Source organism: Aulostomus chinensis, chromosome 15, assembly GCF_037954235.1.
Source record: "Aulostomus chinensis isolate RoL2024-O1b breed Wild chromosome 15, RoL_Achi_v1.0, whole genome shotgun sequence".
NCBI lineage: Eukaryota > Metazoa > Chordata > Actinopteri > Syngnathiformes > Aulostomidae > Aulostomus > Aulostomus chinensis.
In genome coordinates this window covers 20482808-20495773 of record NC_141334.1, presented here as the reverse complement: position 1 = coordinate 20495773, position 12966 = coordinate 20482808, and the positions used below count along the sequence as shown (strand labels likewise).

The 12966-nt window shown below is 39.8% G+C and overlaps 1 protein-coding gene across 2 annotated transcripts in view; it reads left to right on the top strand.

Annotated features, from left to right (window-relative positions):
• Window positions 1-18: 18 nt before the first annotated feature.
• sptbn4a (spectrin, beta, non-erythrocytic 4a) overlaps window positions 19-12966 on the top strand; it is a 38768-nt gene continuing 25820 nt past the window's right edge. Inside the window, exons 1-2 of one of the 2 annotated variants that reach the window (XM_086226578.1) lie at window positions 19-582; window positions 863-1017. In XM_086226578.1, coding sequence (XP_086082704.1) covers window positions 895-1017 — 123 coding nt within the window. In that variant the 5' untranslated portion in view covers window positions 19-582; window positions 863-894. Of the gene's footprint in view, window positions 583-727; window positions 1018-12966 lie in introns of those variants that run through there. The other variant, XM_086226577.1, reaches the window with a different exon arrangement.

Here is a 12966-nt window from a genome sequence, read left to right as displayed (position 1 = left end):
CACACACACTCACACACATACATGCACACACACAGGACCGTAGCTGAGAGGCAAGGACTGCAGCAGCATGCACCAACTGCCGCTGAGCTGTTCGGGGACACGAGGAAGTGGAACTGAGGAGAGATTCTAGGGAGCTATCTCATACCAGCCTGCGTGTGCATCTTTGCAGCTGTGGGAGCAATGCATTTCAAGAGCAGATAGTTTATATTGTACGGCCTCCTCTGCACTGCCTCTGCATCCCAATCACCCTGCTCCTCCCACAACTCTTCCTCCTCCTCTTGTCTACAGCTTCATTAGACAGGACTACAGATTGACCAGGACCAGCGAGTGGTGGAGGGTCCGGTTAGCCCCGGCTGAAGGGGTCTTGTGCAGCTGTGCTACACCTACACCTTCAGTGATGGTTGGATTGTAATCAAAATTCAAGGCTAGATCACCCACAACCTGCAAGGAATCTTGGATGTGTGTGTCATTCGTTACCAGGGTTGTCATTGGCGCATTTCTTCTTTTTCACTGGTTGTTTTTTCATTCTCTGAGACTGGCTAGCAGGCACTGCAGCATCAGGACTGCAAGACCCATGAAACGGTAGGGCATGAGGACCCAGGGGCGATTCAAAGGAAGGGCTTGAGTGCTTCCATTGCTACCACTGCTGCTGAGGTCCTTATCTTGATTTTTTTTTCCTCCAGAAAAGGGTGCCTGGTGGGGGTTGGGGTGGGTGGCGAGAGCACAGGTACCCAGGCCCCTGCAGAGGCAAGCGGGTTGCTCTTGCTTCTAGGAGGCAGACAGGACGTCCTGTGGGAAAGGGGGGAAGAAGAGCTGGCTCAAGCATTGGGCTCCTGATGGTGGCTATTTTTGTCTCCCCTAGCTGAGTGACTGGGACAGCGGGTGGAAGAGAAGATGCTTATGGCCCGAGACACAGCGCGAGATGAGGCTCAAAAGCTACACAGGAAGTGGCTGAAGCACCAGGCCTTTATGGCAGAACTGGCCCGCAATAAAGAATGGCTGGCCAAAATAGAACAGGTGAGTGGAGGTGACCAGGGCATGATTGAGAGGTCAGATAGGCAGAGCAGGTGATTTGGAGGGGAAAGAGTACTTTTTGACTGAGAAACAGTAAGAAGGTGGGGTGTGGTGACAGGAATACGGATTAGGTGGACATGGGAGAGCTTTCATTTCATCACCTGGTATGGGGGCATCCTGAATTACATTCTCAAGGTTATGATCACTCAGGTACCTGTGTGGTTTTCAGATTCACAGGTGACATTATCGGTGTGATTCTTTAGTCTTTCTGCAGATATGTAAGGCCATCTGAAAGCCATGCACTGCTCAGTCATGGAGTTTAGAGTGAATTATGTAAAGGCAATGTAAACCTTTACACAACAAGGGCCTAAACATCCTTTTCCTACTTTAAAAAATGGCCTCTCTTGAGAATCACAGCTAATAGCAGATCAATTCAAATATGAAAACTTCCAAAGCTTCTTTTTGTGCCCTGGGTTCCCATCATACTTTGAGAAACAGCTCATTCACACATTTATCCTCAAAGCCCTCAGCTGGGTCCCTGAGCTTGCCATTTCTGCTTTGAGCCGATTGCATGTTCCAAAGTCAACAATATTTTGTGCTTCTTATTCAAAAATATAGTAAAATAATTAGCTTAGTTGCAGTTCAAGCAGCTGATGAGGACATGTCAAGAATAAAAAAAGAATGTGCATTTAGCGCATTGTGATTATAACTTACATTAATCAGTTTTTCTTGGAACACATAGCTAATATGCTCTAAAATGATGTGATGCTATTGTGAAAAAAAGAATGACTTTTTTGCTTTGAGCCCCCAAGCATCATCTAGACATCAGTAAAATGTCAAACAGACACATTTCTGTTGTGATTTTTCTGATTCCACAATTTTTATAAATCATTAAAATCATTATTAATCATCTCCTCAGTCTGAAAAAGTGGGATTAGCAAGCACATTGCTCATTTCCTTTATTTCAGCTTTCCTTTCACCATTCACTGTACTTTGCTAAAGTATCAGTGCATTGCAAGTGATTATTTACGTTTGTACGTTATAACAAGGGGGAAAACACCCATTTCTCTGTAATTTACACACTAAATAATGTGTCTGAATAACTGCAGTGTGGAAGTTTATCAGACATTATCGCTGACATCTTAAAATATATTTAAAGCTCTAATAATGTCCTGAGTGTTTTTGTCGGCATTTCTATGTGTTTTAATTATTAATGCTCTATTGAGTGTATCAAGAAATTCATTAGACTGAATAGATTTTACACATGATTTTTCGGGGGGTGTATATCGTTAAATATTCATGAGATACCAGTGTAACTAATTATAACAGTGGTCCTTGAAGACAAGCCCTACTACTGTATATTACCTCATAAGGAAATCCTCATCAGCCATCTTGCTTGTCCATGTATGAAATGCATTAAAGGTTTCTCATACTTGGTTCTATACATTCCAGTTCAAGCAGGCATTTGGTGATTTGCATCAGTAACAGGGACTTAACAAGATTCTCAAGATACCAAAGTAAAACCTCATTAAAAAAAAAAACTCAACACACATAGTCTGTTTCATGTTGGGGGAGGAGTGGTGGGGAGTCACATGTTGCTTGTCATTAAAATGATAATAGCTGGACAGCCTGAAATGTTGGGCCACTTTATGTTAACCCAGGTTAAAGTTGTAGCTAACTTTAAAGCTTACCTTTTTCTCTTTAACACTGATCTACACTGCAATTTGTGCCTGTCTTGGGCAAAAGATGACTAAACATGGCAATATCTTCAACACTGACAGTACTTTATTGCACTGTGAGAGAGCATCAAAGACAAAATATATCATGGTTTTGGGACCAAAGATAGCCTGTGACAAATATCTGACAGTGTCCAAAATTTAGAATGTCCATTTCACAATGCTGCCATGACCAACATCAACTAATCAATCGACAGAAATGCAGCATGAAATGATACACCGGTCAGCAGGACCACATTGGCACACTAACTGTAACATTATCTGCCTCAGGTTCTCTTTGCAAAATTAGCATTCCAGTTTGCCTCTGTCTCCTCGTCCACGTTTTTCTTTTCCTTCACCTTAACTTTCCCCATACACTATTGAAAGGGCTCACTTCTTGCTTAGTGTCATTATTATAGTTGTGGCAGCCAGACGCATGCTGATGATGTAAATGATAAGCTTGTGTATTGACTTGCCGTGTTGCCTTCAATTCAGTAAGTGTCTCATCGCACAGTGTGCATGCATCAGATTAATGGTCGTAACCAAGATTAGTCGATCAGTGTCACACAGTGTGCCGTCATTAAACGCAAAGGCCCCAACGGTCTACAAAAGGCTTTAGCATTCATTTGTGGACAACCTCAACCACATGCCTCAATATCCAGGCTGCTGTATGGTAGGGGTATTACTTATTGATCTGGAGTAGTTACATGTGAGACTGAAGCAGGAAGCCCCACTGTTTAAGAAATGTTTCACACACACGTACCCTTGAAAACACACTTATTAACACTGCACTACACTAGTTAAACCCAGCCATTTCAACAATCTCTGGGTGGGTTGTTTTTTTCACATATTTAAAAGCAAAGCTCTTGGTACACCAGCACTGGCCCATACCAATCCACATCATGGTCTTGTTTTCAAGTACCTTGGTAATTTCAAATATTTTGATGGAAAAACAAGAGTTCTCCAGGAATTTGGCATGGACTTGGATCCAAGGTATCAGTTCTTGTGCCTGGTAGACACGACACCATTTAGCTCATACAAAAGACTCTGAGAGTGAAACAGCTAAAAGATGATGTCTTTATTGAAGACAAAGAGGATCATGCTTCCATTAGCTGATTCAATTGTTTTTTTCCTATGTTTAGTTGCTGAAGCAATGCAGCTATATTAATTTCCACGGACAAATTCTCTACTGCTTGTCAGTCTACTGCTCGCCAACTACTGTACAAGCTTGCACTTGGCTAAAAGTGAAAGCTGGCACATTAACTTAATGGCACTAGTTCTCCACTTTGAGAATCAGGGGATCATACATCGATAGACATCCCCCAAACTTTCAGTGCCCATCACAGCAAATTAAAATCCAGTTGGTGTCCAAGTTAGCCAGCCTCAGTCTAGTAGGCCATATCCAGATGATGCTGCCTCAGACTCTATCACCGACATTAGCCACATTGTTCAAAGGAAGTAAAAAAAAGATATCACTGCGACCTGGCCTGAGGACATCCTGAATTACAATTGAAGAGCCCCGTGTGAAAAAAAATATATGGCTGAGAAACTGTAGGAAGGTGGAATGGTGACATCCTGAATTACATTCTCAAGGTTGTGATAACGCAGGTACCTGTGTGGTTTTCAGGTTCTCAGGTGACATGATGCCTGTGTATCTTTTTGCAGAGAGGTGATGCCAACTAAATTTCACTGCTCAGTCATAGAGCTTACAGTGAATCATTTAAATAACATTATGAAAACTAAAACTATATAAAAGCCATGTAAACCTTTGCAGCAGCATGTGCTTACACACAGAGGCGGCACATTGAAAAACACTTGTTTCTTAAGAACACACAGCTGCATTAGATCAATTTAATTTACTTAACTTTAGTGTATTTCTTTTTTTAGAGTATGACATCTCAACTCACACTGGGCCTTAATCATAGAGCATATTGTCCATAAATGGATATCCTAGACCACTTTCAATGCCATGTCTTAGCTTGAATAGGTCAACCAGATGAAAGAGTGGTTAATCACTACTTAGCTGTATTGTGGTTATGTCTTTTCTCTGAGCCGAGCATTCGTTTCTTGTGCCTGGCAGCAGAATACTGCAGAATGATGATGTGTGGTAGAAAACCAATGGGCTCTCTCATGTGGCTTAAAGGAGTACTGCTAATAAAAGCACTACTTATAGATAATACCAGAGGAATTTCCAAATACTCCAAATTTATTTGGCAATCCTGCTGCACCTTTGCACAACTTATCAGTCAAGAACATAGAGGTGCCGCTTAAATCTTACTCTGGTAGCATGCTAATGGGGCTAACAGAGCTAAGACAGCTATGATGCTGACTCCCTAGATGTGTAGCATGCAGTCCCACAGGTCAATGGTCAGATTTATTGTGCTTCCTCAACTGATTAAATACAGTCTGTCAGGGTTTAAGTTTGCTAATATGATCCTACAAGCACCTACTCATGACATCCCGACAGTGATTTTGCTGCTGACATCATTATGAGGTAATTGGCTAAACTCCGCTGCAAGTTCATTTGAGTCATTAGTGACTCACTTTAGAGCTTTGCAAAAACTTGTATTTTGTCTGTTCATAAAGCTTTGAACATTATAGTTTGCAGTCCTGGCTCAAGACTGTACAGCTGCTGGTTATGATTTTATTGATGACTTTGATTCATTTTGGAGACAAGAACATTTACTCAGATTGAACAGCATTCCAGACCTGAGGTTAAGCAATTACTGTCAAATGTGAGGGAAGCATTTGCTAATTTATGAGATCACGTTTTCTCTGCAGGGGCCTATGATAGACTGTCCCTGTATAGTATTCATGTACATCAACAGCATCCAGGCTCCAAAGGGTTAAATTAAATGTTAGGGAGAAAATTCTCTCCAATGTCAGTATCACTTCGATTTTCCACCTGTCACTTTTCTTGTTACAATTGTCTTTTAAATGTCAGGTCTCTTTTATCTGCTAAGTTTTTAATCATGTCACATACTATGGCTTTTATTTGGAACTTGTTAAACCTGGAGGACAGTGTTTGTATTTTAAAAATCACTCCCTGTAATCTTTCTCATTTAACCTGTCTACACCATTGGGGGGTGGGTGATATATTTGATGAATTTTCTTAGCTCCAGTCTTTCATTTGCTGCCCTTTCAACTGTCTCTACTGAATCCTATTTACTAATTTGATTTTGCATAGTGTGTGAAGTTTTGTTCCAGTGAATGTAAGGCTAACATGTGGGACTTAGTGCTCTCGCTGAGTGTAGCTTCCTAAATGTGGGACTAATTGTTAATTGTGTCAGACCTCAAAGGTCCACTTCCCCACCCTATTAACCAAACCTACTGCTCCCATTAGGTCCCATATTTATCAGCCTAAATGGCATAAGCCACATATTAGTGCCTGTTGTTAGAATAATTCCATCCATTATGTTTTCAGTTGTATGTATCAAAATGCACATTTGTCTGCACATTTTTTGACTGGTGCTGAATTTATCTCTCTCTTTGGTAGCATTTATTTATCTATTTCCCATTCTACTTTCTTTTACAGCCAGTCAGCAGTTCCATAATGCTCATCGAATGATACCAATCAGTTGTGGGTGCTGCAGATGTTATAGGTGTTCTAGCATGCTAATTAAAGCTGCAAGCAGGAAGAGATGGGGTTTGCTAAAGGAAAGAACATGCACCATTCTCCTTAATACAGTCATTCAGTGTATAATCAAAATTATGTTTGAAGTTTAAGCTAGTTCAGTTTAAACCAAAAATACTCCATAATGGTGCTAAAATTGAGTTAGAATCCTGGGTAGGTCTTAGCAGCATCGTGCCCTGACTACCACCTCTCAGATGGAACACTGTTGTTCTTTGAAATGCCTCTTCAATGTCAGCTCGCTTGAGGTGTTCCGCAAGGGCCTATTCTTGGCCCCCAATGATTTTCATTATTCCTGTTGGCCATGTAAAGCACAATCAGAACATCCATTTAATCCAACTCAGTAGGCTAACCTCTAAAGCAAAATGTCCCAATGTCCTTCATTGTAGCAAGAGATGCTCCCATAACTTAACTCGCTTGGCTTTCTTCCAAAAAAGCTGCAAAAAATCTGCATGTTTCTTTTGACCCTGAACTTTAACTTCTTGCTTCATCCACCTCAAATTATTGATCAAAAAGATGTTATTTATCTTACTGATATATGAACAGAGGCATTACTCAACATTGTTTGGATTAATATAACACCCTTTACTCATGTCTAAGCCAAAGCTCAGTACATCATCAGCAGTTGGTTCAGAATGCTGCTGCCAGACTTATTACTAGTACGAGGAGATATGAACACATCACTTCAGTTTTAGCTGCACTTCACTGGCTGCCCGGATTGATTTTAAGATTTAATTGTAACTTAAAGCTCTTGGTTGCCTGGCACCTAGCCACCTCTCTGAGCACCTAATGTGCCAGAGGGTAACTTGGTCCTTTGACACAACTCTTCTGATGACCTAGGGTTATGATTCCTTTACTATCCAAGCTCACAGACTTTGCAACTGTTAAAATCTTTTCTTATAAAGGCTTTTTAAAATGTCATATATGGCGGCTGCTCAATGCACTTATAAGAGAGGTATTCATTACTTTCTTTGTAAATTACCAGACCTAGAAGCTTCTTGACCTTACCCGAAACAAATATTTGAATATTTTCCAGTTTTGTTGATGTTGGTATTGTAGAAGTTATAGTTCTTCCCATATTAGTTGTCTATTCAGAATCATCAAAATACTAACATAGTGCATCGCCGTCCATGAATACTGTCCATTTGATATTGAAAGACAGCAGAGAATGGTATTGACAGTGTGTGTGTGTGTGTGTGTGTGTGTGGGGGGGGGGGGGGGGGGGGTCCAGTGCATTCAACTGAAACAATGACATTCTTTATCTGTAAAAGCAAATTGGGAAGAATTGTTTTGAATTTTGTAACTTCCCATATTATTTCCTCCAACACTGTTGATGAAATGACTTGGAGGACTTGACTTGGACAAAAACAGAGACTTTTAAATATACAGTAAATTTTCTGCCTATCGTGTGATTCTAGACTTATAGAGGCCATTTACCCAGAATGACTGAAACAGCTATTTGCTTTTCTTCTGAATCATCAGTGCATTTATATAACCGTTCATGTCAAATAACAGAGAAATAAACTGAATGAATTGACACAGAGTGCAGAAAATGTCTGCTCTGTAGCTGTTGCCCCTGCTGTGCTGCTGACCAGCACAATTTGCTGAAGTTCCTGTCTATGCAGTCCCGTGGAGACTGTTACAGAGACCCTCCTGTCTCCTTAGCCCAGCTACCATCACTTGATATACCCCCACTGTTCATTCTGTCATTACCTGAGAGACCAAGAGAAAAGATGATGCTGTGCCGTGCCATGATCAGAGAACTCGGCGTCCTTTTGGAAGGGTTAGCACCTCTGCCTGTTACCGCTGTTCTGTCTCAGTTCTTACTCAGCAGCACATGAAGCTCAGCAGATAGCTGCAGGCCAGCTTATGTTTAAGATCAGTGAATGCTTCTGTCACAGTGTGAGTATTCACAGTTGACCTTGTGCCAAGCCTGTGGCACTGTGGGCTCAGGGGTCACTGCTATCTGAACACACAAACAAAGCACAGGCCTGTCTTGCTGAAAGGCATAGAGCTGTGTAGATCATAGATCTGACTAACAGACCAACATCTCTGCGATATTTAAACCAGGAAACAAAAGTTTTTAAGATGGCATGGAGGGACCAAGAAGATTCTTGGCAACCTTTGATAGTTGCATTTTCTCTGTGCGAAATCATTCCAGGTGCTTTGCCCCCCCCCCCCCCCCAACCAAAAATATGCAAGTTAGGTTAACCTTAATCGCCAGTAGGCATTTTAGTGTCAATTATTATCTGTCTCTATATTGCCAGCCCTATAATGGACTTGCAACCAGTGTTTACCTCATCTCTTGCCCAATGACAGCAGGGGACAGGCTCCAGCAGCATATGCAGTATACATAAATGATAGATGGATAGATTTTGTTTGTCATTCAACAGTAATTATTTTCAGATTTGAAAAGATTAAAGTCAGAGTTTGTGTTTGATAGCCATTTATTCTGTAGATCCAAAACATAGAATGTAACAGGATAAAGTATTTTTGTCAGACAACCCAGAAATTAGCCGTGAGTTCCCTTGAATAAAAAGAGAGTTTTTTGACAGGTAATTTGAGATTATTGCAGAAAATAAGCAGTGTAGAAAACAGAAAGTAATGAGACATATGTTGTATATATATGTAACAAACACATGACTACGTCAATGCCACTACCACTAGCTTCATGCTTCTTTTAATTTTTTAATGTCCATGACAACCTCTGTAGTGTCACTTAGCAACTTTTTCGCAATCACATTTTTTTTAGCCTGTCGCCGAACCCAGACTACATAGACTTTGAGAAGTGGAAAACAGTCATCAAGCAATGCCAGTTTATTAGCAAGTTTTGGGACTCATTCCTGTACCACTAGATTAAGGTCAATTCATATTTTGTTGCTGAATAGTTCAAATAACAAAATTTAACTTTTACTTTTGCAGTGACAAGAGTGCCCTCTACTGCCATCAGTGGTAATTACACTGACACTATTTAGGAGCAATCATTTCTGATTAATATTTGAGCTCTACCATCACATGAAAATGAGATAACTGAGATATATATATATATATGTGTGTGTGTGTGTGTGTGTGTGTGTGTGTGTGTGTGTGTGTGTGTGTGTGTGTGTGTGTGTGTGTGTGTGTGTGTGTAAAGTTTAAATTGTTATTATTCTTTTGTTCTTGACCTTTGCCCACGGGATGTTCCTGTTATAGTGTGGCACTGACTCAAAATCAGTCACGGCGGTCAGCCAAGATAACGATAAACTTTTTTTAATGATGCTACCAGATATCTAAATTTCTGTTTTCTTTTAACATCAAGGGGGGCCTTAATGCTATTTAAGCCCCAAATATATAACAATATTTGTTCACACTTTGGACAACAAAGTTCCTCACCAACTGACACAGGGGAAGAAGCTTCTGTAATGTATAACAAATAAAACTCAGCCATATCAAATACATAAAATAAAAATGTTGCTAAAAGCTGACATTGCTGCAGCTTGAAATCAGACAAGATTTTTGACAGTTTTATTGCAAGGAGCACAGGTGCTTTCAAGGAATATTTACCGTTTCTAAGGTTTTTTTTCTTTTTTCAACTTTATGCATGTGTTATATGCAATATCAAGATGATGAGGAAGTCATTGAATTAACCTGTGATTTCAGGACACCTGATCATCTAGAAGTATGACTGTACATATTTTTACACAGCAGTTGACCAGTACCTGGAGTAACATGATACATGTGGTGAAGGCAGGTAGACCTAAGTTTATCAGAGGGAGGATTTATTTTATCAAACCGAAAACAAGGACAAACAAGCAAGACAGGACAGATTGAAGAAAAGATCAAATGTAATCGCAAACCGATCACATGTCTAAAACAGAACACAACTAGTAATACAACAAGAAACAGATGGGAGAGGATGGGTCCTAAATTATTGATGTTTGAATGTCCTGTTCTCTCATCTCAAAGTCAGTGGCTTGTTTTGATAAATGCCTGAAATATGGTTTGTCGTTAAAACAAGCTTAACATTTATTTATTTATGTTTGGTTCGACAGCATAAAATACATCACTAAATACCACATTTGTGATTTTCAAGTGTTTTAAAAGAACAGTTTCTAACAAGTGGGTTAAACAAGCCTGGAAACATCATCACACGAAAAACCAAAAGAAGAACAAGTTGAACTAACGTGCTCATGATGTCATTTGTGTATAGCATTGCATCAGCTTTTTCTTGAATTTACTCTTCAAAACTTAGAAGAATTGTATTCAATTAAGAAGATTAACTCGCTAAACAAAATGCCAGTCTTATGAAATTTTGTCCCAACTGAAACTTGAAAATTGAAAATCAACAGTACGATACATTAGTCCCGTCCTATATGCTAAGTGTGAATTGTGCCTCTCTGTCTTAGGTAATGTTAAATCTGTTGGTTTCATATTGCTCCAGCATGAGTGCAGATTTTACCCTGCTAGGTCCCAGAATGCTGCATCATTCATCAGATGTTTTGTTCAACAGCCAACACAGCTACGGTGATTAATTACAGCAGGTCACATGTACTAAAAGATCCAGTAATATTGCTGGCTAAATTGACAATTTTTGGATATTAACAGTGTCGAGTTCTAGAAATCACCACTTTTTTCCATTTTGACCTCCTTCCGATACCTGAATTTGGATACCTACCAATGCTGAATGATGATAATGATAATTTTCTTATTATGACTATTATTGCAAAAGTAGTAGTAGTAGCTGATACAGACTTCCTTGTACCTTGCAACGATGAAGAATGGCAGTGATGCCTGTTGCTCCCTGATGAGGTCTTACAGCTCATTGCCTCTTTCAAGGTTAGAAAGTAGAAACCCACAAAATGTAGATGATGTGGGTGGTGAATTTGCTTTCTTGCCATGATGAGAGGTAAATAAAAGTTACTTTCAATGCAATTGTTACAGAGTCCAAAGAAATACTGCAGTTGATACAGGAAATTTGAATGTAGAACACTAATTAGCAACCAATGGTTAGAAAGTTCAGTCTAAAGTTGAGAAGTCTCCCTCTTGCTCCTTTCTCCCTACCATTAATTTTCTGTCTGTCACCAAACAGTAACAAAACCATGAATTCTGTGTACTATTACATGTACACCAATTTATGAGCATACCTCTCCATGAGATTGGATTTGCAGCCCCATCTGTGAACCTCTCTTGTACACGCAGAGCTTTGTTTCACTTACTTGTACTATAACGTTACAAACAAGTTCAATTAATTGAAATGAGGAGGGGGCACACTTCCTTATGATTATATAAATGGGCTTCTTATAGAAATTAAAATGAAACAGAGTCCATCATGTGCTTCTGGTCCTCTCCATTGTCTCAGGGCTTTTGGTCAAACCAAACAGCACAAATACAGTATTTTTACCGGATTGTATTTTACTTGAGCTTTGGCTTGTATATTCATACACATTTATTACATACGTTATACATGTATTTTGTTAATCTGTTCTCAGTCCTCATTTTCTTGCGTAAGTTTTTCCTGTTTTGTTATTGTTCAATTTTTCAATCATTAAAAAAAAACATTGAAATACCTTGGACCATACTATTATTTTGATAAAATAGACCTTTTAGTTGTTTTTTCTTTGTAGCTTTTCAATTGCAAGTGAATGAAAGTGTTACTACTAACAATCAAATATTATTTAATGATTTAATGTTGAATTTCTTTGAAACTTATCATGTGTGTGTGTGTGTGTGTGTGTGTGTGTGTGTGTGTGTGTGTCTGTGCCACTACAGCATTTCAAGAAAGCCTGCAGAATTTGGTGACACAAGGCTGCTATGATAGTATGATTCATATGAAACATTGCACCATGCCACCCTGCCTTGAAAATGCACCTAGCAGATGCCATTTTGATGTGGTTGTGCCAAGGCTGTGCCACGGCCCAGCACACCCCCACCTCCAGCAACTGAACTGATTCATGTCCCATGAACCTTTGATTGTCTTGCCTTTCACTTCCATACTTCCTTTAGTCTGCCTGCCTCTCCTCTCCCTACCCCCTCTCTGATTTCTTCCCCCTCTGCCTCAGTGTGTCAGTAAAACCAAGAGATTGGGGGTTTGGGTTCTGCTGGCTCTGCATTATGAGAGGGAAAACAAGGCTGTGGAAAGATGGGAGCGAGAGAGATGTGAGAGAATGAGAGCTAGCAGCAGTTAAGCAGAGAGCGGGTGCCAAGGGGAGGAATGCAGCATTGTATTATGAAAGCTATCGGATATACTGTAGGTCCAGCTCAGGAAATGATGGAGTAAAGCAGCATCAAATCTGTTTTATGCATGGTTATTATTAAAATAAAAACTCAAGGATGCATATTTAACAGAAGACCTTGCAGAATAAATGTCTATGCTTAAATTATAAAAATCAGTGCTGTAAATGAACAAGATGCAATAACCTCCAGAACTGTGTCACAGAAGTAAAATTTAGTACTTCCTCCCCACCTAAGTCAAGATATGGGAGGGATAAAAAAAAACACCCCTCCAACACAAAAGAAAATGCAATTGGATTTGATCGCTGTGCATCTCTTCATCCAGATCACGTCATGAACAAAGCCAAAGATTTAGGGAAGAGGAGAAGAGTGGAAGTGCTCAGACAAAGGATAGAA